Source organism: Channa argus, chromosome 18, assembly GCF_033026475.1.
Source record: "Channa argus isolate prfri chromosome 18, Channa argus male v1.0, whole genome shotgun sequence".
In the NCBI taxonomy this organism is placed as follows: domain Eukaryota; kingdom Metazoa; phylum Chordata; class Actinopteri; order Anabantiformes; family Channidae; genus Channa; species Channa argus.
Window position 1 is genome coordinate 732,804 of NC_090214.1, and position 27,976 is coordinate 760,779.

Genomic DNA, 27,976 nt, shown 5'->3' on the forward strand with positions numbered 1-27,976 from the left:
ACGTGAAGTGTGACAGAAAACACAATGAAAAAATTTAAATGAACGGAGCACGAACACAATAATAATAATAATAATAATAATAATAATAATAATAATAATAATAATAATAATAATAATAATAATAAATTATTATTATTATTATTGTTATACAAAAATGAAGAAGAAGAAGTAAAAATGAAGATAATAATCACAGTTTGGCTGCACCGCGTTTCAATGTGAAATAATTATTATTATATTAAATTAAGGCCGGTGATTATTGTCCATTAACGCGTTAATGATCCGGTTATTAACTAACGGATGAAATTCTGTATAAAACAACAAGGAAACATTGGAGTTTTTATTAAATAAAAGTGCATTACAGGAACCTGCCACGATACACAGCTGCAGGCTTCACTCACAACTTTCAACATATAAATTAAAAATGTCTTTCTGCAGGTTTCCTACAGGTGTGTTTGAGTGTGGTGCGTTCAGGAGCTCCTCTCAATCTGATGTGTCAGGAGGCCTTCACGGAACCGCAGCAGGAGGCTGTTATTTTAGACGTTAGATACAAAAGGAACTTACGTGGTTTCAGCTGATCTCGGAACGTCTGTACAAAAACTGGTTTTACGCATCGCGTTTCACAGCAGGATCGTTTCTGTCCACACAGCTCACGTGTCTATTTACAGGCTCAGCACCGTCCTCTCACTTTTGGCCACAAAAAGTTCTTTTCTCCTCAGGAGGCCTCCACCATCGTGCAAAATAAAAAAAAACCAAAAACAAAAAATTAAACAAGGACAAGAAAGGAAAAGAAATCTGCAGGAAAACGGCTCCGAGAGTTCGTGTCCAAAGCACATTTACGAGCTGTCGTTTTCTGACGTGTGGACGAGTAGAGCCGAGCCCGGTTTGTGTTTCTTCAGCAGCTGTGTGATCTTCTCGTCGTCCGAGTTCGGGTCCAGAGGCTTGTTGTAGTCGTCGTCTTCCTCTTCGTTGTCCGAGGTCCCCTTCAGTCTCTCCGTCTCCGAGTCCTGCTTCTTCTTGGCGGAGGCCATCTCCGCCGCGTGCTTCTTCCTCCATTTGGTTCTTCTGTTCTGAAACCACACCTGACACACACACACACACACACACGCACAGTGCCATTTAGAGCTTTTGTAAAATTCTAAATGTATTCATTCAATTTTTCTCCGTGTTAATAATTTCATTTTCATCATTTCTGTCTTTGCGTCATGTGGATCATAGTTGGACTTAATTTTGGAAAAAGACTGTGTGAAAAAAAGTGGCTACAAATTCTGCACAAATACACAAAAATACACGTGAAGCAACTTCAAAAACGGAACGTGTTGCATTTACACTTGAGGATTAAATTTAGCATCCAGTGACTTTTCTGTTCAAATGTGAGAAATGTTCACTGTGACGTTTGCGGAATTTTATCCAAATAACAACGAATTTTAATAACTGCTCATTTTCAAAAACAACCCGTGCGCGCACAGGAACGAATTTTGTTCCGTTTGTCCAGTTGCGCTGTCCCTGGTCTCTGGACCCACCTTGACCTGGCTCTCCGTCATTCCCAGGGAGTAGGCCAGTCGCGCTCTCTCCGGCCCCGCCAGGTACTTGGTCTGCTCAAAAGTCTTTTCCAGCGCAAAGATCTGCTGCCCGGAGAACGTGGGTCGCGTGTGTTTTCGTTTCCCGTCCTTGTCCAGTAACACGGAGTTCTGATCTGCAACAACCACAAACAGAACAGTGAAAAATGCAGCACAGAAAAACAGAACAGAACAAACGTGAGTGGGCACATTTTCCCGCTGGGCCTTTTACAGAATCCGCTCCCACTTTATTTTGATCTAATCTTACTCGGTTCCGACACTTACGGGGCGAACACGCGAATCTTGCGTCCCTCCAGTGCGGGCTCTGCATGACCCCCGGCCAGAAGATCGGCGTCCGGCCCGGTAGCTCCGCGAGCGGCTTCGGGTACCGGGCCACCGCCACCGCCGCGGCACCGGGGCTGAAGTAAAGTCCGGGAGGTGGCGGCGGGCTGAGGCTGCTGAACCGGGGCAGTCCAGACAGAATCCCCGCCGAAGAGGAGGCGGCGGCGGCGGCCACGGCCACGGTGGCGCCGCCGGAGGAGACGCAGGGCCGGTTGAGAATGTCGTTAATTCCGTGGGGGGTGGCAGAGGAGCACTGCTGCGGGGAGCCGAGCCCCGAGGACAGTCCGCTGGAGCCTTTGATGCCCGGGGAGGACACGGCCATGCCGCCCGGGTTGGGGGAAGTGGTGGCCGGTGAGGTAGAGGAGTTGGGTCCTGCGGCGGAGAGCGGGTAGGCCGGGTACAGCGGGGTCTTCATCTCGGTCATGCTGTGCAGAGCGGCTAAAGGAGGGGTGCTGAGGAGGAAGGCGCTCTGTCGGGACCCGTCCATCTGACCCACCGCTAACATTACCACTTCACTGGGGAGTCCACGGTACAGCTACACCAAAACCCGCTCCTCTCTGCACTCAAAGCCCATCTCAGGTTCAGTTCGCCTGCGAAATCCGCCGAATGTCCCACCTGTGGTAAAAATAAACCTCCAGAAACAAGTGAGTTCTGCTTCCCAGGATCCAGGTCCACCTCAAAACCGGGACGAGAAAAAGCGCGTTTCTCTGCCGACTTCAAGACGTTGTGAGCTAATAAAACTGCATCATCTGGTCCCTCTGTCTATTAGCTCCAAGTCCAAAGTTTGAGAGGAGGACACGGAGACCGGGCTGGTGGGGGGGTGCTCAGTCCGGGTTGGCTGACCCGACTGTGACGTAGACCGTCTGGACAGAGAGGAGCCTCCTGATTGGCTGAGCAGCTCGGCTCTGATTTACCGGATGAGTAAGTGTCAAAGCAGCGAGCATCACTCCGACTGACATCAACCGGACTTTTGTAGTTTCAAAGAGAGTTCGGGACCTCAAGTGTTTATGTCCTGAAGGACAGAGGACACTTTACGTGTGATTAGAAATATATGTTGGAGGATTTAAAGAGATGAGAAAAAGCTGATTTTAACTGTTGTGAATTAAAAGGAAGCACATTTGCAGGTGAGTAAATGAATATATTAAAAGGCCTTTTGAGCTTCTGTTTGATTCATTATTTTTATTAAATTATAATAATATACGGCTCAGTATTTTTGTTCCGAGTATCTCAGCGCCAGGTACATTCACAGCCTTTTTCCTGAGATTCCAGTCATCATCAACACGGCCACCTTAACATCTGGAGGCGCCCTGGGGCATGTTATTTGTTGTTGGGCCACTTATCTGACATTTTGGTTATGAAAATAATTGTTGACCTCAGCTTGACCAATTTAACCAAACACAAATTTATAACCAAAGGTATCAAACTAAACGAGCTCTTTTTTTAATTTCTTCAATATTTCCAAATAAAGTCAAATATTCTTGAATTACCTGTAACACTGCAACAAACAGCGGTATAATCAGCATATATGTTGATTCTTTCGTTTTCATTGCTGAAATTAAAGAACATTACAATTATTATGTCTTTAAGACAATTTTTAAGACATTAACAAAATGCAAAATGCAAAGTTGTGATATTGTAATAGAAGTTGCTAAAGTCTGTATCATGTTAGATGTAATTTTTTGCTTCTTTTTAGAAACATACTTCTAATGAACATACTTATAATTATCTACATACGTAATTAAAAAAAACAGACAAATCATTCAATTGTTATAAAAACATAAAAGTGCTTCAAAACAAGAAGAACATTTTTCATCACAACAAAATCTGTTTGAAACAGCAGCTTTTATTTTACAAAGATCAGATTATAAATTATTAGGATTTAGTTTCTCTTTGTGGAATAAAATGAACGTTTGTGTCATTTAAGCAGTTTGTTCTAAAATTGGAAAGTGAAGTGTAAAACACGGTTTAGATATTTAGTGGACTAAACTCATCTTGTGTCAATAATGTTAATAATATTGACATTATTTAAATGAAAGCACTATGCACCCCTCCCCTCCGACAGATGGTTCAGTCCACAAAAAAGTTACTTTCCCAAGACTGGGAAGGTGATGATGCACAATTATAGAAACGCATGTTAAGGAAAAAGATGCAGAATAATTTTTTAGCGCAGAGATGACCAGGCTGAGCAGGTCAGTTGTCTTTCCAGCAAGGATTTTAAAAATGCAAATCAACTTGTAAACTTGATTCATATGTTCAGTCACAGTCAGCGGGAGAAATGCGCATTCTGTGGCCTGGACGCTGCGACATGAAAATGCAGGAATCACATTCTAAAATATATAAAGACATATGATAAGGACAGTTGAGAACAAATTTATGATTGATTCTACAAATGCCTGTTTATTTGTGAAGCTTCTTGGTGTGTAATAAATTTACTTTTTGTACTGTTGGTCAAATCAAACAACACTTAATGTGCCACCACTTTCATTATTTTCATTTTAGGTTATTAACAATTAATCGTTTTTTAAAAAATGCCCTTGATTGGTTACTAAGCCTGTTTCAACACCTAAATAAATTAATCTAGATAGATCTTTAAGAAAATACTGTCTTAAGGTTCATTGAACACATTGTCACACATTGTATTTATTGTAATTTAATATTGTGGGCTTTTCTATAATTACATTTTTCAGTGCTGGCTGAAGAAACTGGACTTCTTGATAAATAAGCTTTATCAGACAGATGGGATTTAAACTGATCCTGTCACCTCTGGATTTCTCTGCCTAAACATCCTGTGTGTTCTATTAGCAGAATCAGAGGCAGCTCGGCTCCTTTACGCTCCAATTAAACCAGAGCGATACAAAGTCGCCCCCTTGTGGTGATGTCTGCAAATGCGTTGACACCTGCACTGGATTTAACTCCCATAGTTTCCATTGAACACGTTCTTCCTGTCTGAACTTCGTCGGCGTTACCAGATGTTCCTCCTCCCTAATCTTGAACTCTATGGTTTCGCTGCACCGTTTGCTGGCAATCAATTAACTAAAATTCACTTGACAAGCACATTTTTAATATCTAGACTAATAAAATAACTAAACCCATTTCAATTCAGAGTTATATAAATCAACTGCACCTAGGTTGTAAACTACAAACTCACATTATGGACCATGCTAATGTAGGACAATGTTCTGATATTCACAGAACAATGTGTCATCAAAACAAATACCATGAAGGCTGAATCATTTTATTACTTTATTAACTGAAAGTGTTCACATTTTATTTCAAATACTCAAATATTCAGTGTTTCATAACAAGGATTTGGGGACTGTTTCCAGGCACTAGTGGCCTGTAAATGACCTGTTAGCCAGTCAGCTGTTCTAATCAGTCATCTAGCAAATATTGTCATTTGAAATTTTACAATGTTAAAATGATTAATAACAGTACAAGGCAAAGTGTCTGAGCCATAGCAGCAACAACAACGACCTTGGCTTCAGTAAATAACTGAACAACAAGTTTCATGCAGGAATCCCTGTTCAGTGATCGACAATCCTCTGTCTACTTGTGTCACTGATCTTCACCATGTGAGCTCATCAATCTGTGGGGGGGGTACAGGAAGTTATTAACTGATACCAATGTGAAGAGTGAAAATCACAGGCCAGCCCACATTATTACTGTAATGTTTCCAAACTGTCAAAAACAAATGTTTCTACTGAATAACTGCTGGGTTTAGGTCGATCTTGTGCACAAGGTTCCAGGTGTCTGATCTTCTACTCAGGTGACTGCACGTTCTTGTTCTGCATCGCTGATGCTGTGGGTTATGATTTTGACTTAAACTAATAAGAACTCCTGCTTAATGTTCCAGCATGATGTATAAAGGTCATTTAACTAAGGTTGGAAAATGTTTTCTGAAGGTCTATATGAAAAAACTTCACCTTAACTTGTGATCCATCCGTCCGTCCATCACCAGCCTGCTTCTCTTTGTTAATGGCTGCAGGGTGCTGCAGCCAATCCCAGCCGTCATTATCCAAAAGGCAGGATACGCTCATGACGGGCCGAGAGTCGCTCACAGGGCTGAAACATGCAGAGACACAGGCATTAAACGTTCTATGTTGCTTATTCATAAATGCTTTTTAAATGTCAAGTCATTAACTCAAGCTCAGCTCCAGCTCTAGTGTTCTTAGCATCAAGTCTACTATAATGATTTTGGACTTTGAAATGGTGCAGAGAGTGTTATTACAAGTTAGTGTTCTGACACTTCAGTTTTTAATTCTGTATAACCGACATGGAGCCATCTCACCACCCGAAATCACTGGGACCAATATGGGCTGAGGAGGATTTTTTCAATTTTGCAAAAACCTGGGTCAAGCCTGGGCTGTATGTCACCTTTATTTTAATGTTTTAATGTTACATTGATCCATCAATTCCCTTTTCTGCCTCTAAAAGATTAAAAGCAGTCAGGTTCTATCCCAGTTCACATTGGATCAGAGACCATGTACAACCTTTGCAGGGGACAATTCGATCACAGGGCAGAGACAGAGATGATCACTCATACTCACTAGTTAGCAATATGTAGCTTCCAATCTATCTGACCTGCAGACCTTTGGATCTCCAAGCACCTGAAGACCAGACACTGGAAGAACACGCAACCTCAGAAGTCACCTTGTGCTTTTGAATTTGTGTGTGGTTCTTTATGTCCTGGTGTCTAACACGTGTGTAAAAAAACTAAACAGAATATCAACACATTGTCTAACTATATACACTATATTGCCAAAAGTATTCGCTCACCTGCCTTTAGACCCATATGAACTTTAGTGACATCCCATTCTTAATCCATAGTGTTTAATATGACATCAGCCCACCCTTTGCAGCTATAACAGCTTCAAGTCTTCTGGGAAGGTTTTCCACGAGGTTTAGGACTGTGTTTATGAAATACATAATACACAGTGCTCGCAGTCTTCGCTCTAATTCATCCCAAAGATGTTCTATCGGGTTGAGGTCAGGACTCTGTGCAGGCCATTCAAGTTCTTCCACACCAAACTCACTCATCCATGTCTTCATGGACCTTGCTTTGTGCACCTGAATTCATTTATTTGGATGGCTGAGCAAATACTTTTAGCAATATAGTGTATTTGCACTACAACATTTCTGTTCAGTATAAAAACTGTAGCAATTCTAAAAGTTCAATCATCTTAAACATCACTTCTTGGTCCGTCTACATTTGTGGACACAGCGTTTACCTGTGCCATCTACAGGTGGAACAGAGGACCCCAGTTTGTAACCCTCAAGTACCACTAACACAGAAGCAACAAAATTACTGGAACACAATGGATAACTGAGGATTTACAGGTCAAGTCACATTAGAACTGTGTTTATTAAAGATTCTTAAAGAATATTAAGATTGTAAGAGGTAGAGAAGCATTAATTAATATTACATTGAGTGAGAGCATTGCCACAGTAGGTCAGGGCTGCTGCCATATCAGTCCAGTAGAGGACTATCAGCTTGTGAATTACCAGATGTTGTAATTATCAGTATTAGTTTTTTCCAAAATCCGTTGCTTATTATTGCAAAGTGAATCAGGTAGGCCCCTTTTCTTACCCTTCATCTCTTCTCCACCACATTTGAATGATTTAAACAACTTTTTAGCAAAACTAAAGCTATGCAGGTCACCCATTTTAACCACTGATCACAAGATGGCGCTGTGCCCCCAACACTGAATATTGTGATGTCATTTCACATTCACTGTATTCAGGTGGGAAATGAGGTGAGAGAGGTGTGACCTAAAACAAAGGTCCCCAGGTGGAGTCAACACAAAAACACTGCAGTTCACCTTTTCAGTCTCCTGCCACTGAGTTTGTCCACCGCTCACATCACTGCACCACATGGCTATAAAACTGAACATTGTCCTCTGAATTCACTTTGAAAGAAAAGGTTTTAAGATAAGAGAAGGGAAGTAGGTACATTTAGTTGTCATGTTGAGAGAACACAACATCTGATTATTATTATTACCCAGGTTACAGTCCCGCGCGGGTCATATACTCCAATAACCATCCTGTCTGAAGAAATGCACGTGATGCTTTAGACAAACCCCAGTCGCGCTGTATATGAAGTGCACAGCACCTCAGCCCACTCGTGAAGAAAACCAGTAAAGTCTATTAAATGTCGGTCACGGTGGGAATTCAGCCTGCGGAAAGGGTTAGGACACTGAACGGGTTAGGACAGGTAAGGGGTTAGGACAGGGAAGGGGTTAGGACACTGAACGGGTTAGGACAGGTAAGGGGTTAGGACAGGGAAGGGGTTAGGACAGGGAAGTGGTAAAAAACACAAGACAAACCATTAACGGACGAAAGAAAAGCGTCAGTCCCACATTTATTCATCTTATCAAAAACTGAACACACAGACAGCAGGACACAGTGATGCAACCACTGCAACACAAACACAAATATTTAGCCAAAATTCAAACACTACATCTTATTACTTTTAAATAATCACCAGGGGATAAGACAAAAGGAAAAACAAATCATATCTGCACCATAAAACAAAACCTAAACCTGCTACATCCATCGATATCTCCCACACACAGTACACTATATAAAATGATGCGTGGCCACACTGTAACAATTTTAAAACAGGAGCAAATTCATTAAGTCCATCAAAACATCCTCAACCATTCAATCTCCAAACGCTGACGTCACACTCGACACAGCAGATTAGTGTTACCTCAGGCCTCCAACCAAAAGAGAACCAACTCCACACAAACACACCGGCTCGTTTATCTGTTCTCCTCCAATTAACGTGGAGGCAGCAGGGGATCAACAGGTGGCACTGATCACAGAGTCTTCTGCAAATCCCGGACCCACAGCAGACTTTGTTCCCCAAACGAAAACTAGTCCAGTCTTTACTGCTGATCTGTGTTTTACAAACTAGCTCCATTCAAGTTAAAGGAATGTGATTCAATCTACATTTAGCAATTCGACAGCAAAATAAGTCAAACAATTATCACCATGTTGTTTGGGCTCTGCTTCAAATTCTCTAACGTTAGATAATCGCAGTTTTTGGCTCACTCATCAGTCAACCCAAAGGACAAATGGACAGAAAAGTCAAAGAGACAGCTGTAGACTTTAAATGTGACAAGTATTCTAATATTAAAATGATATTGAGATCTACCAGAATTTCCTGTTTGAACTGTGATGAACTAATTGAGCATCATTTTAACAAACACTATATAAAGACTCATATTATCATAGTAATTTTACATATAATTTGATGACTTTGTTTTTGATGTTAGTATAGTTTTTAATGTCTGTTCAACTGCTCCTCAATGTAAATGTCTAATGAGCCAATCACAGGCCAGAAACTCAAAGCATTAACACTAAAGTTCAAAGTCAGCATCAAAATGGGAGGAAAGGTGATTTAATGACTTTGAATGTGGCTTTTAAAAACATTGAATTTAATTCTTTTGATATTTTAGGATTTAAGGATTTTTAGGATTGAAGTTTATTTTCTTGCCAAATCATCTCTACTGTTACCTGCAGCGGAACAACTAACTTCATTGTCAGATTCTCTGTTTTGCAATTCAAATTTTACCTAAGTAAAAGTACAGAAGTGGTTGCATTAAAATACACTTTAAATAACCAAAGGAAAAGTACTTATTATGCAGAGAATTGGACTGTAATGGATTAATGAGTATGCATCAATTTACTGAATCTGTGAGTCTAATTGTAACATAATACTTCACGCACTCAGGTGTGACCAGTGATACGGACCAGCTAAGGTTGTTCAAAAATACTTAGTAAAGCTAAGTGTTTCCCTCTGTAATGTAGTGGAGTGGAAGGATTCACTAACATAAAGCTCAAAACTCAAGTACAGGGAGGCCAACGTTGTACTTTACAGGACCCTGGTAAATGAATATAGTAACTTTTCCCTGCTGTGCAAAGATTCCACTCAGCACTAACGTCACATTCAAACACTGAGACACAGAATTCGCAGTTTCTTGTTCAAAATGTTCGGTATTACACCAGAGGAGGGCATCGTTCAGTCATCTTCAAGCTGTTTGTTAACTGAAAACCATTTTACATGAATACGTACTTAATTATTTAACAATAGTACTTTAAATAAACTACGAAAATGGTACATTGAAACTGAATTGGCGAATGTTTTGTTGCACATTTGCCTTGTTTGTACCAGCTCAGCAAAGAAAAGTCTCAAGAAAACTCTCAATTTCTTAATATCGAGTATTCTAATACTCTGTGATATCCTCTGTCTTATTTGAGGACTGTTTTCTTGAGACTTTTTAATACTGAGGAAATATAACAGTGGGAAATGAACGTTCTGTGTCAGGATGTTAAGAGCTCTATAGATTTACAATGCTAAAGAACATTTTATTGATATTGAGTACTGTAATTATCTGTGATATTCTGTCATATTTGAGCATTGTTTACTTGACTGAGAAAGTACAATCATGACAAATGAGCAAAAGCAGCACGAATCCCTTTACGATTCTGTGTCCATGTTGTAGTATTTGATATTTTACAGGTTTAAATATGAAGGTTGCTGATAATCTGGGATATTCCGTTAATAATCATCTTGAAAATGACTGAACAGACCCATCTTCCAGTGGAACACGCAGCCAGATTCAGCCTCGTAATCGAGCGTCCAGCGGTGTCGCCGAGTAACTCGGTGCTTTTACTTTGAAAATCCCGGGCTTCCATTTTCATAGTTTGTTCATCGCAGAGCGAAAAAGAAAAAATATCCTAAATTATCTTACGCTAAAGTAAAAAAACGAAACAACATCGACTTTTCGATCACGACCCTAAATTGAGCTGAGATTTAATTCTTTGAACTTCTAGGCTTTTGTTTTTGTCAGTCTCTGTTTCCCGTGTTTCTTTGATTAATTCCGCCTCTTAACCACAGGGTAACAACATGTTGTGCTCTAATCCGCCAAAGCCGGAACCTTTCTGCTCAACTGCGTTTACTGATAAAACATGAGGCTTTTCCATGAAGTCTGACTTCCGGTGTTGTTGTGCTACCGCACGTGACACCTGTGCGGAGGCGGGGCTGAATCTTCTAGGTGTGTCCTGGATTGTTATTATGTGCAGACGCAGTTTCAGGTGAAACAGTGAGGATCACACAGGGCGATAGGTGAGTGCTTCGATTTAAATGTGATGAATTAAGAGCTGAATTATTGTTCATTTAGATTTTAATTTTTAATGACTTGTTACCTGGAGCTACAAGAAACAGAGGTGTGTTTAATTTCTTTCTTCACAGCTTTTTGTAGCGATTTGAAAAATATCCAGAGGGAAACTGAGTTGCTTTGGTGTTGTTTCTATTCGCTGTAATGATGTGGAAGAATTAAGAGCATTTGTAGTTTTAATATAAAATGATTATTGTTAGATTCCAAGACTCAGAAAGGATTGTGGGCGCTTCCTCAGCCGGTTTAGTCTCCAATTTGTTTTATGGTGCTTAACTGACCCATGTACCTCTGTCCACTCCTGAGTCTCGGCAACTAACCACATTTAAAAGAACAGTTGTTGAAGTCTGGTAAAGCGCACGTTAAAGTTTATAGATTATGGAGATGAAGTACAATAATTACACAGGGTCAAATTTGTTGGTCAAGTGTTGGTTGGTATGGAGGCTAATTTCTGCTGCTGGAGGGAAAACAATTCCTGTAACTTGAAATAATGATTTGGTAATTGTATACCGCAAAATACCGATAAAGGATCTGTTGTTGTTTTGTTTTTTTGTTTGTTTGTTTGTTTGTTTTTGAAAAAATATCAGTTGCATGTCTTTTAATACATTAATCTGTAGCAACAATTTTCTTGCAGGTTCTTATCCCAGTGGAGCACCAGTGGATCCAGCAGCAATGTCCTCCAGGCCTCAAGGGAGTCCACCTCCCTACGAGTCAGACCCCGAATAGTGAGTTTAATTTCATGGACATGATCGGTTCACTGGCCTTAGAAATTCACCAGTTACACCTTAGTACAGGAGACACAGATGCCAAAGTACTTAGAATCTGTTTGGACTAATGTGAAATTAAAGCATTGGCGAACACTTAATATGGAAATGAATTAATCTTACTTTAGTACAATTACATTTATTGTACTCTAACAACCTTTCTAGCTGCACTTTTGTGATTTCAAAAATGTCTTTAATTCTTTTGGTTTCCAGTTTCTGTGATATTTTACTTCCTAGTTTATAGAACATACGCTTCAGTTCTTGGAAGCTGGTTTGTTCCAGTTTGAATTTGAATGTCTGACTTTCACCAGTCCACCATTAGTAACATTTTTACTTTTAAGTGCACAACTGGAAACAATCTAAAGAGTGTTTGTCCAATATTTGGTTGATTTATTTAAATCCCCTTGTTTTGCTCCCAGTCTGCACCAGATTGATTGATTGTTTCTTTTCCCTCGTTACAGTCATGCCCCCTCCCAGAAGGCCTATTCTTACTACCCAGATGACGAGTTCCAGCATTTCTACCGCTGGTCGTCTCCACTAGGCATCATGAAAATCATGGCCGTCTTGATCATTGTGATGTGTGTGGCCATATTTGCCTGTGTTGCCTCCACACTGGCTTGGGACACTCAGGGGGCCCTGAATAGCTTTGGCGTTGGGGGTTACGGCAGCTATGGCTCTAGCGGAAGCTATGGCAGTGGCTACAACAGCTTTGGAGGTGGTGGATTTGGAGCTTCAAACAACTACGGCTACAGTTCACTCGGAGGAAACTACAACGACCCCCGATCAGCCAAAGGGTTTATTATTGCCATGGCGGGCATCATCTTCGTCACCTGCCTGGCCTTCTTCATCATCATTGTGTCCCACCACAGCCTGTCAGAGAGCAGGAGGTTCTACCTCGCAATATTGATCATTTGTGCCCTCCTAGCACCGCTAATGCTAATAGCAGCCATAGTGTACCTGATGGCAGTAAACCCCATGGCTCAGTCCACCGGGTCGATCTACGGCATGCAGCTCCAGGGCCTGTGTGCCCCGTACCAAGGACCACAGGGTTCAGGAGTACTTATCAATCAGTACCTCTACCACTACTGTGTGTTGGAGCCACAGGAGGTGAAAACACACATCATGGCCATTTTCTCGTGCATTTATCGGCACAGAGGAGTGTTTGTTCCGTTTATAACCTGCTTTAATGTCTCTCTGATTTCAGGCCATTGCCGCCGTACTGGGCTTCCTGGTCGCTGCTGCTCTGATCGTCATGCTTGTCTTTGCCCTCAAGACTCGCAAGAAGATCCAGAACTATGGCAAAAGCAACATTTTGTGGAAGAAAGTGAAGGTCATCGATGATATGGCACCACCTCCAGATGTGGAGGAGTGGGTGAGTGGTGAAAAATAAGTGGCAGCTTATTCTGTAATGTTCAAATTTTACGATTCTCCTTTTTCTAGCTTCTAGTTGGTGAGGCTTTGCAGCTGCTTTTGTTGATCCGGCAAAAAAAAGGTTTTAAAAACGGACATTTCTTAGTTCACTGTCTATAAAAAGTCAGGAAAACCTGACCAATGAGTTTTAGCTTTGCTTTCTATAAAGAAGTTGGGAAATCCTTTGGTAAAAGACTACTTACTGTTTCGATGAGGAAGTGACTGAAGCTTCTAGTGGGAAAATATTTGCATTTTTACTTTATAGATGATTTAAACAATTGTACCACAGCAGTGATTGTACATTTAACTGATTAATCCATTCTCACATATTCATCTGCCACAATTTCTATAAGCAGATAGACATTTTTATTTATTATTATAAGTTAGGGTATCTGAGGGAGTAGAAAGTGCAGCTTGATTTTAATCCTGCTGGTCCCAGGATCAAACCTGCAACCTTCTGGTAATTTTCAGCCAAAAATACCAAATATTTACTGTTCCAGCTTCCCAAATGTGCTAAATATACATGTGACATTTTGAAGACAAAAGAACTAATCAGATTAATAGCTAAAAGCTGTGGACAGACTCATCAATTAAGCATGGAAACATTTCGGTGGGACCCTTTGTTTAGGTAAAGTTAGAAGACGCTATAGCTGATCCACACTACAAGCGGGTATCAGCAGAAGTGCTCAAACCAGTTTGGTGGCAGCCACCTGTTTGTCAGTGGGGGAGGGGAAGTGCTCAGTTTCAAGGTGTGGCCTGCAGACAGGTGACAGTTTCAGATATTTCAGCAACAACCTGAGCTCATTTCTGTCAGTGTGTTCAAACATTTAATATTTACTGCGTGGTGACTCACACTTTCTGAAACTATTTTTATAAGTCTATTTAGCAACAACCCTCCCCACCCCCCCCCCCACGACAAGTGGCTGAGTCATGCTGTTAGCAGTTGGAGGCCATGATGATATTTAGCACAGAACTATGGCCTCAAAGTTGTGTTTACTGGAGAGCAGCTAACGAGAAGAACAGGTCGAACCAGTGCTTCAAAGCCCACCAGCAACACAATACTGGGACCTGGAGGCTTTAATTTCACTGTAGTTTGTGGGAACTTCCTCAGATGATGACAGCCACCTGCAGCTTGGACATGTGGAGTGTAGACTGTTGTTTTGGAGGTGAGTGGCAGGGTGTAGCTCTGTTATGTCACATACTTTTAGAAGACGAGTCCATACAGGTTTTTCATACCAGAGCTGGAAAACATCCAACATCATGTTCAAGGAATCAGCTTGTTATCAGTAACCAGCAGTTACTGAAAACACAGATCCACAGAAAAAGGATTCCCCTGGTTTTTTTGTTTTAAATGGTCACAACATCTGATCCGATCTTCATCCAACACAATGTGATTAAGCTAAAAACACAACAACCCTGATGGGAAAAGTAACTTAACCTAAAACCAGCTCGTCCAGTAGCTGCGGCTCAGACATTCAGAGGCAAGTGGGGACCGATCTTCCTCACAGCTGCTTCAGCTCAGACACATTCTCAGGATGCCTGGTGTCTCTGCAGGGCTGAGCTCTGGCCTCTGACTCCAAATGCAGTGTTCCTTCTTTGCAATGTTGTCCCAGTGTAGTAGTAGAGACTGGGGGCAACTTTGGGGTTTAGTGTCTTGCCCAAGGACACTTGAGCATGTAGTCAGGAGGAGCAGGAGTCAAACCACTGACCCTGTGGTTTGTGGACAAATCCTCAACCAGCTGTGCTACAGCCACCCTATTACTGTTGTATACTTATAAATTTACTCCAGTGTCCTGCTGCATCACCAACTTCTTAACAGAAGATCAGGTCACATCTCATGACCAATGTATGCGGAAAGTCTGGTAACACCAAAGGGTTCATGCACTTTTCAGCCACTGCAGCTTTTTCCTGTAAATTATTCGCTGTAGTTTAAGTTGGGTGCAGCTGCATTGTGAGTAAAAATCCCATTTTCTCTGTGGTAAAACAAAGACATACAATAAAGCAAATCATTATTTCCGTTAATACTAGAAAATGGCAGAAAACAGTTTTTAAAAATGGCTGATAGAATATAACTTCCAGGATGAAGGTGTCACGTCTTTTTTTTTCAGACCATTAGTCCTTAGGCAAAAAGCTACAGATGCTATGCTAAATAAAACAAAATATGAAAATACTTTATCTTTTTATGTATAGTATGAATCTGCATCCTTAATACATTTTTAATATTGACCCCTTTTACTGTTTTTTTTTGTCATAAAGGTGAACAATGTGTCCACAGCCCCTGAAGCTTTCCCAGTGTCAGACTACCCAGAAAAGCTGAGAGGCTCAAGGAGTTACCTGGATGATGAAAGCTCCAACTATGACAAACCCCCCTACAGCTACAGCCCACAGTGAGTATCCGACACTGGCCACAGTCACGTTTCAAGGTAGAAAAGTGCTGTTTGTGTGCAGACTGGCCTGAAATGTGTTCAAATACATTCACACATTTTTCTTTAAACTTGTGACGTAGACGTACGTGTCCACAAGGGGCAGTATCACATTTAAAAAAGCTCAATTTGGTGGAAATGCAGAAACAATCTGGAAACAAATTAAAACCAACTTTAAGGATAAAATGGATGAAGTCTTTCAGACCCCTGCAGGAATGGTTCTTTAACAGGATGCTCTGCTGAAGTGTGGTCTACTGAACTGTAGTCAACAGGAGGACAGAGCACAAAATTACAATGACAAGCAGAAGTATGTGAAGCCTCTGAACTTTCCTTGTTATTTGCAGTCAATGCTCAAATGAGGATGGGAAGTATTTGATTGACATAGAGAACTACAAATTCCCTGTCCTTTGTTGTTAGAATCTAGAAATCTATGACTATTTTGAGACATAACAGGAGGTTTCAGACCAGGTATTTTAATTCTCATTAACCAAATAGTTTATGTCCAACGTGAACTATAGTATGCTGTCAAACCCAGACTTTTCTTATTTTCCTTTTTGGAAACATCTCAAAACACTCAGTTTTGCTTTCTAATAAAATTCCAGCCTTTTAAAAACAAATTAAATCCACTAAAGACTGGATAAAGCAGCAGTAAAACAATAGAATATATTAAACAACATATATAAATATTCTATAAAATCAGTGTGAACATCTAGACGGGTATGAACGATTACATTTCAACTTTTCAGTTGTTATTCTTTTCGGTTACTTTCCTGTTTCGAATCCTGACATTATCCCAACACATCTCCACACAATGAGATTTGAAAGGTGTCCACATCAGGAACACTACGAGCCTCTGCGGCTTAAGGTTACCTATAATTCCCTTTCCTTCGTAGGTCTGCATCAGCATTTACGTGTATCAATGGATAAGTATAGTTCCACCTCTTCTTCGTGTGTGTGTGTGCGTGTGCGTGTGCGTGTGCGTGTGTGTCAGAGACACTGCTCTTTATACCAATGGATAAAAGATATTCAGATACTTTACATTAGTAAAAGCCTGAAGTATATCTGTTGCCTTTTACTTATGTAAAAGTATAAATATCACAGTGTAGAAATACTATAACCTGTAACATGCTACTGGGGTTACTGAAGTACCAAGGTATTAGCATTTAACATGTTGAAAAGTATTCCTTATGCAGAGAATAATACACAATGTCATTGAATTTTGCAGTACTTTGTTTACTGGTTTTGTTTTATATTAATTATCTGATTCTGCTAAATAGAAATTAAATGTAGTGGAATGAAAAGTATCAGTGTTTGTCTTAGAAATAAACACTTAAGTTGCATAAAGTACTGTACATTACTTTGCACTGTGGGGTGAAAGTCGTGATACAGTGTGAAAATACTTTATTACCTGTGTGAGGAAGTGTACACACAGATGTCAGTTTGTGTATTAAAACCACTCGGTTGTCTATGCAGAGACACTGTTGTGAAATGGAAAAGAGACAAAGGAACTGGCTGCACAACCTTTGCTGTTTGTGCTGAAATCTGAGACTTAGTCTGTGTATATAAAACAGTTAATGTAGAAGATACAGGTACAACAGGCCCCAACCAAACCACACCTGTGTTGAAGTATTCTGTCATTTCCTTGGTGATCTTAGACTTTCTGCAGGTGATTGGCATCTTTAGGTTTACTTCAGAGTGCTGCAGTTGCAAAACTCGTTGGAAATTGTTCTCATGTAAAACTGGGCAGCCATGTTGAGTTTTCTATTGTTTGTGTGAGGAGGAAATGGATCCAATCACAGGTGCTGTGTCCCAAACACAGAAAGGAAGAAAAAATACGATACGATGTGTTGTGTTTTAGTTTCACCACCACCTTCAGATTATTAAAATCCATTTCACGTGTGCGTTACACTGTGAGACGCAGTGATCCCACACCCAAAAATCCACCCTATTTATTATATGTGTGCTTTTATACTTTATTTAATCAACACACCCACAACCAGCTTTGAGGTGGGACAGGGTGTGTGGAGCAGTGACCTAGCAGAACAAACTTCTTCTTAGATTCCACATTTGCATACAAAATGTCAGAAATTCTCAAAGCCCATTTAAGAAATGCGTTCAAATACCTTTTCACTCATTAGAAAAATAGAGCAATGCAAGAGCAATGCAGTACATGAGGTAGCAGGAGGATCATGTGTTGACTTTAGCAAGATGACGGGTCATAAACCAGGCTGTGGTTTGACTCGTCCTACGTCATGAAAGAGAAACTGCTACAGATGAATAATGGGGTTTATTGTTTACACGTTGTGCAATCATGTGACATGGCCTAAAGTACTTAATAGCTACACAGGGAAAAATTGTTTTTGTGTTTTCTTATGTTGTGTAGTTGTTGCACAATAATCCAACCACATGAACACCAACTGTTCATCGTCCCACAGACCTGCAGTGGAGCAACACCTGCCCTTGCAAAACGGAGTTCCCCACAGCCCTACGTCAGATGTGTCCAGCTCCGTACATAAGCCCAAAAAGAGACGTCCGGGTCGTCCTCGGCGTGCTGACGGGCAGGACTATGACACAGACTACAACTCCTCAGGAGACGAGCTGGACGATGACGACTTTGACAGGTAAGAAATCAATTCAAGAATCCTCACACCTCCTGAATCTGATGGGATAGTGGTCATTTACTCAGTTTGCCCTAAGCTTTAATATTTATGTACAAACATACACTAAGAACCTTTGTTGAACTTGATGCTGTTGCTGTTGCTGTAAGTCGAGGCCACATTTGTTCAACATGAGCCTCATAAATAAAGATTCTGCAGAAATGTAAAATGCTCAGGTCTGGGGAAGTTTAATTTACATTAACTGAGTAAAGAACGACTTCAACGACCTGATTTCTAAATGTTTACTGTAAAAATGCATTTGACATAAATGTTGGGGCTTTACACTAGTGAAATTCATTTTATGTCACTGCTGTAAGTTACAAACAAAATTCCAAAGGTAAAACATTTATAGTGATTAAAGAAAAAGTTAAATATCAGTGTTCCTATAGAGACCGGCAGCAGGTGAAGACGTACGTCATACATCAGCAGTTCATTAGATTTTGTTTTGTTAATTTAAACCTGCAAAGTAACTAGTAACTCAAGTAAAGCTGTAAATGCAATGAAGTGTAGGTATCAAATACAAAATTTGTCTCTGAATTGTAGTAAAGTACCTCAAAATTGTACTTGAATACAGTACTTGAGTAGAATTACTCACCACTTCTATTGGCAGCTTTGCACTGAATAGAATTTAAATACTCAGTACCTGAGTCCCTTCCCACTTTGACATGTTTTCTGTCCTCAGTGAATTTCCCCCCATCACAAACGAGCAGGAGCGCACTGAGTACAAGCGTGAATTCGACCGCGAGCACCAGGAGTACAAAGAGCTGCAGGCTGAGCTGGACGCCGTCAATAAGTCCCTGTCCGATGTGGACAAAGAGCTGGATGAGCTGGAGGAGGGAAGCCCACAGTACCAAGTGAGAGCGTACACAGTTTGATATGTACTTTCTCACTGCTTTCTACAGTTTCAAGTGATGTGGAACCACTTGTATCATAGTTGCTTTACAGTGAGTCAGTTTGGGTCGTGGTGAAGAAAAATGGCATCGTGAAAAAAGGCCAAGGACATTTGTACAGTAGTGAGCTTCATAATTAACAGTGTTAAAGCTGCCGAGCAGGATTTGTATAACAACAATGAGGCGGCTGTAGCTCAGTTGATAAGGCAGTTGTCCACGGACCACAGGGTCAGTGGTTCAATCTAGTTTTTCCCGGCTATATGTCGAAGTGTGTCTGGGCAAGACACCCCATTCCCATCCCCAGCTGTGCAGCGCCGGTCCAAGCCTGGTAGAATTGGGGTTGTGTCAGGAAGAACATCCGGCATTAAAAAAAAATGTTTCAAATCAACATGCGGACAATGATCCACTGTGGTGAAACCTGAACTCACGGGATAAATCGAAAGGACAATAATAATAATAATAATATAACATGGATCAGAAAATGATCCAACAATCTCTTTTAGCCTGGCCTGTAGCTTTCAAGCTGCCACAATAGGCATTTTTAAAATAACACAATATCAAAGAAAAGTGAGGAAGAAGTTGCTCTTAGGAATAAATCTGCACAGAATTGTTCGCAACAGCAAACCGTTAGAAAGCAGCATGTGAACGTAAAGGAGCATGAAGCAGCTGAAGAGCAGATCTTTCAACACTGAGCTACAAGTTTTAGATTCATCAGGTGGAGACAAATGAGAGTCCAGATGAAAGCTAATCCTAGTCATCGCATGGCCAAAAAAATCATTAATTTCAGCTTTGACAAAGAAGCCACAAAGTAAGATTTAGTTTTTATTTTGAAAAGTGCATTTTGTGATCATGCGTGTGGCTTTTTAACAGGAGGCTGTGGATGAGTACAACAGGTTGAAGGCCCTGAAAAAGGTATGTGTACGTTTCCATTTGACAGTCCGAACATTTTGGGATCATTACGAATACATTATAATCCTATAACTGTCCCTCACTCCGTCTTCCACTGTCCCCACAGTCTGCTGACTATCAGACGAAGAAGCGCAGGTGTAAATATCTGAAGTCCAAACTGAACCACATCAAGAAGATGGTGAGCAATTTTGATCGCAAGGCCTGAACAACTGGACACCTGTCCAAGATGGGACAGAATGGACAAAAACATGGGGTTTGCTGGGGGCTTTTCTGACCACAGCAGAGGCTGCAGCCACACGGATTTACCTCCAACACAAAACCTTCTGCAGTCTGCTTCAGCTAATGGCTGGTGAAACATTGTTTTTACAGATTTTAACAGATAATTTCATATTGTGCCATTGTTTAGGTTTCACCTGCCAAACACACAGTTACATATTTAAAGTGCTTAATGTGATCAGAGTATAAGAGCAGAATGTCTAAATGATTGCTTAATCCCTTTACATTTATAAAGCTGTTAATTACAGTGACTCAACAGGAGATGCTTTATCCTCTTTTGTTTTTAATCCATTTTTATTTTTAATCAGCTTTCAGCTTTTTTTTGTTTGTTTCTATCAGTTTATGGAAGTAAATTCACGGTGTATTTCTTAATGGAGGCTAGAACAGACGGTGATTATTCATCTTTAATGCACAGTGACGTCATTTTACAGGGATTTCTATACATTTTTATTGTAATACAAATCAGTTATTAAACGTTTTCTTACACACTGAACATCAGGATTTGTGCAGTCACAAAACACTTGGCAGCAGTTGGTTTTTGAACTGACTTTTAAATTACTAACTTACTTACTTTAAGCAAATGAACACTTAAAACCTTATTCTGTAAATTTAAACGGCAACTTTACCAATTTCTATGGCTTTACTTTATTAATGTACATTTACAACCTAAACTTTTATACTTTCCAATAAAATATTTCTCTACTTTGTGCTGAAAAACTCATCCAGATGACTTCACCCAGAGGACTCATTCATCATTAGGAGTTCAGATGTTGTCATCTGGAGGAGCTCTGGAATAGCAGGACAACCATGGTTACAAACGTTATCATGTGAGCAATGAGATGACATATTCTGAAATGAAGGTTCCTCCAAGTGATGTCACCTTTTTTTTGCTTAGAGTAGAGAGATATTTTGATATAGGGAATTCAGGGAACTTTATTGGCATTTATGTACATGTGCTACCCAAACTAGAACCAAAGAAGCTCAGTGAAGGTGTCCTTTAAGCAAAATTGGATTTTAAAATATGGCGTTTTTTTAAACGTTGTGGTGGTAAGTCCTTTTCTGAACGAATCGATTTTTATATTAAAAGCTTATGTGCTAACTTTCAGTAACTGTATGTCCCCTTTGGTTTGCCTCTTTCACTTCATAGACCCCATCACACAATAACACGTTTCACATTAAAACACACCAAACTTTGCTTTCAGATGACCTTCAGGCTGTGCTTTTGAACTGTTCAGTCTGCATCGAGTGTCTCCTCAGCAGCATCCTCCTGGTCATCTCTTTAGGATGTCCAGGAGGTGCAGAGGGAACAAAATGTTTCAGGCTGGACTCTTTCTCACACAACCCACCTCCAGCACCAGAGCTTAAGTTGTAAACGTTACTAGTGGGGGTGTTGAGGTTCAGAGGTGGTAGAGATCTAGGCTTAAGCTGGGAGTTGTTTTCCAACAAGAAGGCCCCAGACCCTCTACGCTCATATCCAGATAGCACTCTCCTGCTTGGGCCTGAAGTCAACAGGGACTCCCTGGAGCATCGTAATGGGGCGAGCCTCTTGCCATCTGTTGGGTCTCTTGCTTTCAGGTGGGCATCCTCAGGGAGATTCTGGATGTCTACAGCAAGCTGGGGGTCAGAGCTGTAGATGTCTGAACCCAGCTTGCGCCGCTGGGTGATGCTGCAAAGGCTTGACGAGGCCATGCTTGGAAATGGAGCCGCAAGGTTTTGGCCACCAGAAAAGGAGAAAGAAGAGGTTAGGGAATCTGCTCCGAGGTTTTCAGAGTGGAGGTTAGGGTGCGAGGCAGAGTGGGGTGATGTGAGACCCGGTAAGGACATCTTTTGTCCAACATGTTTCGTTCCATCTTTCTTTCCTTCTACTCTTTCATCCATTGCCAACTGCCCGTGATAGCATTTTGTGCTGTCCCTGTCCAGTTTGAGAACTCTGAACGACAGGTCTTTGGTTTTTTGGATATTTTGCCCGTTTTCTGAAGGCGAAGTTGCATGAGGTTGCTGAGTGAGCACAGAAGCCGGGATCTTTAGCCATGGCTCCGAGTTTAGCCTCAGGAGGGGCTGCTGCAGTCCGTTCGACAAGACTTTGCTGAATGCTTGAAAACGTGATGGGGAACATGGATGGGAGTTCACACCGCAGGACTGAGCATCTTTAAAAGAGAAGACAGGATTTGGGGCACATAAAGAAGAGGAGGTGCATTGTGGGGAGGTGATAAGCTGAATTTCAGAGGGAGATGCAGGAGCTGCCGATGTCACTTTATCTGTCGGATCAAGAGGACGTAGAGGAGACATGCTAAGGTACTGCTCGGCTTGCAGTGTCCCACATGGGATCTTATCAGTTGTTATGATGATCACCTCCTTCCCCTTGGCCTTGCACGTGTCGAGCAGAAGCTTCAGCACATTCAGGTCCCCAGCCATGACTGAGTAGACTAACGCTGAGGTCCCGGACTGGTCCTCTAGGCTGATGTCCGCCCCACTGGCCAGGAGCAAAGACACCACCTCGGGACCAGCCTGCTCCCAGCAGGCGTGCATCAGAGCAGAGCGACCTTCTTTGTCCTGGATGTTTGGGTCAGCTCCTTTTTCCAGTAGAAACTGGACCAGCTTGACCCGGCTGGTGCTCTGGCCGTCGATATGCTGGGTCCTGCAGGCCACCATCAGAGGCGTCTGGCCTTGGCTGTTGCTTTCGTTGATGTAAGCTCCTCCCTCCAGGAGCAGCCTTGTGAGACGTAGGCGACGCAGGAAAACCGCTCTTAGCAACGGGTTACCGGAATCCATGGCAACCTCAGAGTTAGAGCTGTCGTCCTCCATCCTTCCTGGGTCAGATTTGAACGATGTAGCTGGTCTCTGTGGATATGAACAGAAAATGTTTAGACAATAACCCAGAAGCAGAGCTGCTAACAGCTTTGTCCATCGACTTTCGATCACTTTTTGACCTGCGTATTTTGATCCCACCTTTATTTACATCTTATATTTCAAATCCCTGTTCCCTGTGTTTTTGCCTCTGCATATTTACTCAGTTTCTTTCCTGGGAAGGTCGTAGGTGTTTTTAATTGACTAGACAGGTGGTGGGTGCAGTTAGGCCAAGGTACTTAAAATTCTGGAATGATACTACAGCTATTGATCCTGTGGTAAACCCGTACTCAGTGTGGTTTCTGTGGTCAGTGGGCAGACTGGTCCAGGATAAATGAAAGGTGTGTAAACAACCAATAAATGATTTGGTGTGACCCGAGCTTATCCAAAGTTAGCCAAGTTCATTCGAGGTCACCCCTTTATTTTAGCTGCTGGATGCTGAGTGAGCCCCTCCAAACTGTGACTTATCAAACTGCTCTGTGCAAGTGTGCATGTTGAGGATTCAGAGTTTTTTTTAGAGGCAGCTGAGTGATGATGTACCTTTTTACTTTTGCTGCTGAGTAATGAGTCATGTAATTACTTTTTAGAAAATTAATGTGGGACTTGAAGTTGATGCAGCCACAGTGGCCTCATCTTCCCATGTTAGTCATCCAGTTTTCCTTCATTAATATCCGTTTTTACATAAAAGCTTCTCTCCTTGAAAGAAAATCAACTACCTCATACACATCCATTGTTTATTTGAGGTGCTTCTGATGACAAATCTAAAATCTAAAATCATACATGTGTCTTTTATTCCATCCTTGTCCGGTTCTGTCTAAGCACAGAGCATGTCGCTGTTGTACAGGTTGTAAAGCTCTTTGAGCAGATTTGTGATTTCAGATTTTTAGCTGTTGCTGTGAAAATGTCCTCTTTAGAAATGCACCACACACATTTCTGTCGCTACCACACTTCGCCTCATCATCTCAGTCTTTTCAAGGTAAAAAAAAGAATTTCTGTCACACCTTTGTGTGTTTAATACCCTAATTTATACCTTTTAGTTATTTTGTCATAATTCCCCATTTATCTGTTTTTCCTTTCTGTTTGATGGAATATACATGTGAAACAAAGAGCGGTACAGTATAGTTCTTGTCTTTTAATTTAATTCAGCAGTTTCTTGTTATGTGTTTGTCCTCGGAAGCAGCCACTTTCTTTCAGCCTTTGTACTGTTTGTCCCTGGTTGTGTTTATTGTGGCAATAAGCAGATAGTAACACAGCATTTTCCTGCATGAGTCACACACCCTGAAACTGAAACACAAGAGAAGTAAGACGTGAAACATTTTTTACGTTGCATGGGATCATTGTGTGTTTGCATTGCAGACCATATGCAAAACGGCAACAGTCACTTAGTGTGTGATCGTGTGGAGCAGCTGAAATCACAGTAAATTATACACTTAACTGCACAAAACCAAAGAAAAGCTGCATGTTTGTTTCAGTTCAAATGTGAAAAACACCTCTTTTTAAAATGTAGTAACACATGATTAAACAATCTGACATCATGTACAGCTCCAGCCTCCATGTTGTAATAGGTCAATATGCTGATATTCTGTGCTTCTTTAATGGCAAAATATCCCCTGAAAACAATTGCACCTTTCCATCAGGGAAGTGTGTGTGTGTGTGTGGGGGGGGGGTCAGAAATTTCTTTAAGCCCTTTATATAAACATCATGCACCAACCATATTTGCATGAAAATGCGACAAAGATAAAGCAAATGTCACTGCCATGATCTTCCCTTGTGTCTGTCCCCCTGCCTGCTCAGACTCACTCAACTCCTCCCACTTCCTTTCTTCTATTATCCCCATTTCTACGTGCCCCACCCACTCATCACCTGTATATCATCAGCGCAATCACAGCCAGTATTAAAGAGCCCTATGCAGCTTTCATCCCTGGCTGATTATTGTAGTAACCATGGTCTTGATCCTGCAGGATACCTGGGTTTCCATGTTTTCCCTTGCTCTGCTTGTGGATGGACTTTTCCTGCTCCCTCATAAACTCTAAGCCCTTTTACCTACCAACTGGAATATAATTCTAAGCTACTACTCAGTGTAAAATTGTCCTGAAAGTACAGGATCATTCCAGATTTGGGCCTAAAACTGCTTTGACTGTGTGACATCAGGACGATTCTCCAGTTTGGACATGTTTCCTGCCTCCTGCTTCCACCTGCTGCTGCCGTCAGCAGCCACGTCATCCCCGAACACAACGGAGCCAAAACACCAGCTGCTCTGTTTGTGACAGATGAGGTGGAGGTGGTGAGCTTTCAGTTATGCACAAGTCTTTCTTTGTTCCCCACTTTTGTCTTTCCATCAGTGTCTCGTTAAAACAACTTGTTTGACAGTGTTACTCAGGTTTGCACATTGGTGACCTCTGTTCTTGGGTTGACTTTAATATTCTTAGCCACAATGTGGTTCTGAGAACATCAGTGTTGGTGTGTCTGTGCAGCCCTGAGGTCCACATTGAGATATTTCACCAACAATTTGATGGCTCGCTATGAGATTTGGTACAGATTTGGTGGCCAGATAAACTCCACTGGCTCTTGTGATGTTTTCATATGTTTATTGAAACATGTTGCATTGGTGATTTGTGGTGATTCTGATTTATTTCCTGTCTCACCATCAAAGCAGCCATTTGTCAATCTAACTCAAAACCTGCAACAGTTCTCAAATGATCCTCATTGTGTTTTGGTCCAGAAGTTTAGGTTGGCCTCCAAACCAATCTTGTGTAAGATTGTGAACTTGGTTAAGCTGTAGTTCACGGCACCTTTGTTGATGCCTAAACCCCCTTTTGAAAAGACAAAACTTGGAAACGTGGTTTGTTTTGCTGTAGCCTTTCTCTGCCTCTCACTTTCCAAATGTATTAGTGCACTTTGGTTTTTGGTACCGAACAGCTCATGGTGGTGGAAGTAGGTGTTGACCAAAGTTACTCTTTGCTAAAAGAAGTGTACTGCTGTGCATAAGAAAGTACAAGACAAAATTCTAACTATACGTACAGTCAAAATGGCCGCTGTCAGATGTTTATCATATTTTACCGTTGCATAATCACTACTAATGTTTTAACATGTAAACTTAGTTGGTTAAAAGGAAACTGATTCTGGCTACATCACAATCCTGCAATTTAACTTGCTCTATAGCAGTGTATCATATCTGATATGCTCCTGGGCTTTGAAATCTACAGGAACCAAAACTGTCTGATAAATGCTGCATTTTCTGCTGCACTACATTTCCATATGGATAAGTTAACATGAAATCAAATTGTGACCGTTTTATTAAATGAGTGAGTAAAAATGAGATACTATTTTCAACACTAATTTTTTATTGGGATGTTTTAGCTTCAGTGGCTCCTTATACTGCAAACATCACGCCTACAATCAGCTCTTTTTTCTGTTGCAGCTGCTCTCTTATGCATAAAAGATCATAACACACTTCTCCTAGACTCATTTTAGCCAAACAAACATGCTACCATCTTCTGTAAGATTCCCTAAACCTGTGGTACAATGGGTATTAGGACTAAGTTGTCTCTCCTTTGCCTTCAAACCACTTTCAACCTGGACAAATACATCCCACATTACATTGCAGTGTCCACCCTGCCTGCACACTGGTCACAGCTTTGCAGATGGATGACTGCAAACTGCACTTCACCTGAACAGGCTTCGCTCAGCACACTCATCCTCTGATGTGAGGCAGCATGTGTGCGTGTACGCTCATCGTCCATGGATGTTTACGGCACACGATGTAACGCACTCAAATTAAATTAAATACTGCATCGTGCAACAGGGTCAATCATTACTGCACATTTTCAACAAACGCAAAGCTTCGCACCATCTGCACATTCAGTTACTTTCAGAAACCAAATCCCCTCAATATGTCACAATATCAAGAAATTAAGTTGCAAACTTCTGCTGAATGTCTGTGTTACTTACCAGCCTTCAGTCAGGATTAATTCTCCCTTGAAGACATTTATTTCCCTGATGCAGATCTGCAACTGACGTCGCCTGTGCCCAGGCAGTGGTGTGTGTGTCTGTGCGTGTGTGCGTGCGTGTGTGTGTGTGTGTGCGTGTGTGTGTGCGTGTGTGTGTGATAGCAAGTCGGGAGCTGCAGCAGTCAAGGTTATTCAGATTGTATCTGCTCCTCTGACAAAGTATGTGAAGAGACAGTGACATGCAGTAGGTTTGTCCTCAGGTGCGTCTAAGAAATGGTTAATCCATCACTGCGGTAGCAGCTTGAGAGTCGGAGAGAGGCAGAACAAGAGAGGCTGACTAAGGTGAACGCACAAGGTGAAGCACTATAGCAACCTAGAGCCACAGGATGTCTGCTTTGTGTTGCCTTTTAATTGTGACATTACCTCAAATGTTTCTTCTAATTATAAAAAAGGGAAGTGATTTTGATTATCAATGACATCTCCATGACAACCATCAAAGAGGCTGAATGACGGCACATTTTGTAATTGTGCTACGGGAACTGGTCTTTGTGTCTGTGTGTGCACCTGTGTGAGAATCGGAGCCTGCTCATACATTTTGCAGGCACAAGATGCATCTTGTGCTGTAATATAAAACATGACAAAATGAGGAGTCGTCTTTAACTGATTTATTTTATTGCCCTGGTGACACAAAACACAGGAAGCAAGTAAAAGACTTTCTTGCTCCTAATGCACAGTAGTGTACAAAGTGCTGTGTTGCATGATCAGACATCAAA

General features: G+C 41.3%; 3 protein-coding genes and 1 long non-coding RNA gene across 5 annotated transcripts; 1 reads left to right on the forward strand and 3 right to left on the reverse strand.

Moving 5' to 3' along the window:
• Positions 1-310: 310 nt before the first annotated feature.
• Positions 311-2,672, reverse strand: nkx6.1 (NK6 homeobox 1). The gene is made up of 3 exons (XM_067485156.1): positions 1,842-2,672; positions 1,521-1,693; positions 311-1,079 (listed from the first exon to the last, which is right to left on the reverse strand). Exons 1-3 carry the CDS (start codon positions 2,401-2,403, stop codon positions 834-836), a joined length of 981 nt encoding a protein of 326 aa, XP_067341257.1. The 5' UTR covers positions 2,404-2,672; the 3' UTR covers positions 311-833.
• A 2,506-nt stretch (positions 2,673-5,178) lies between these two features.
• LOC137103745 (uncharacterized) lies at positions 5,179-10,856 on the reverse strand. The gene is made up of 2 exons (XR_010911593.1): positions 5,822-10,856; positions 5,179-5,484 (listed from the first exon to the last, which is right to left on the reverse strand). It is a non-coding gene; the product is annotated as an uncharacterized lncRNA (long non-coding RNA).
• A 62-nt stretch (positions 10,857-10,918) lies between these two features.
• Positions 10,919-21,515, forward strand: oclna (occludin a). 2 transcript variants are annotated; one of them, XM_067484363.1, is made up of 9 exons: positions 10,919-11,028; positions 11,712-11,802; positions 12,303-12,948; positions 13,046-13,213; positions 15,508-15,638; positions 18,110-18,295; positions 19,014-19,185; positions 20,092-20,133; positions 20,237-21,515. In XM_067484363.1, exons 2-9 carry the CDS (start codon positions 11,750-11,752, stop codon positions 20,333-20,335), a joined length of 1,497 nt encoding a protein of 498 aa, XP_067340464.1. In that variant the 5' UTR covers positions 10,919-11,028; positions 11,712-11,749; the 3' UTR covers positions 20,336-21,515. The 2 variants fall into 2 exon arrangements, with proteins under 2 accessions (XP_067340464.1, XP_067340465.1); XM_067484364.1 differs by lacking the exon at positions 10,919-11,028 and adding an exon at positions 11,105-11,129.
• On the reverse strand, positions 20,892-27,608 carry LOC137103742 (ankyrin repeat domain-containing protein 34B-like). Its single transcript, XM_067484362.1, has 2 exons — positions 27,205-27,608; positions 20,892-23,247 (listed from the first exon to the last, which is right to left on the reverse strand). The coding sequence occupies exon 2, from the start codon at positions 23,209-23,211 to the stop codon at positions 21,616-21,618; it is 1,596 nt and encodes a 531-aa protein (XP_067340463.1). The 5' UTR covers positions 23,212-23,247; positions 27,205-27,608; the 3' UTR covers positions 20,892-21,615.
• Positions 27,609-27,976: the final 368 nt, after the last annotated feature.

Excerpts from the sequence above, each read along its gene's own strand:
- nkx6.1 (XM_067485156.1), bottom strand. The coding sequence starts at position 2,403 with ATGTTAGCGGTGGGTCAGATGGACGGGTCCCGACAGAGCGCCTTCCTC. Across the intron at positions 1,694-1,841 it reads AAGATTCGCGTGTTCGCCCC|ATCAGAACTCCGTGTTACTG; the intron begins GTAAGTGTCGGA and ends TGGTTGTTGCAG. Across the intron at positions 1,080-1,520 it reads TGACGGAGAGCCAGGTCAAG|GTGTGGTTTCAGAACAGAAG; the intron begins GTGGGTCCAGAG and ends TGTGTGTGTCAG.
- oclna (XM_067484363.1), top strand. The coding sequence starts at position 11,750 with ATGTCCTCCAGGCCTCAAGGGAGTCCACCTCCCTACGAGTCAGACCCC. Across the intron at positions 15,639-18,109 it reads CCCTACAGCTACAGCCCACA|ACCTGCAGTGGAGCAACACC; the intron begins GTGAGTATCCGA and ends ATCGTCCCACAG. Across the intron at positions 18,296-19,013 it reads GACGATGACGACTTTGACAG|TGAATTTCCCCCCATCACAA; the intron begins GTAAGAAATCAA and ends TTCTGTCCTCAG.
- LOC137103742 (XM_067484362.1), bottom strand. The coding sequence starts at position 23,211 with ATGGAGGACGACAGCTCTAACTCTGAGGTTGCCATGGATTCCGGTAAC.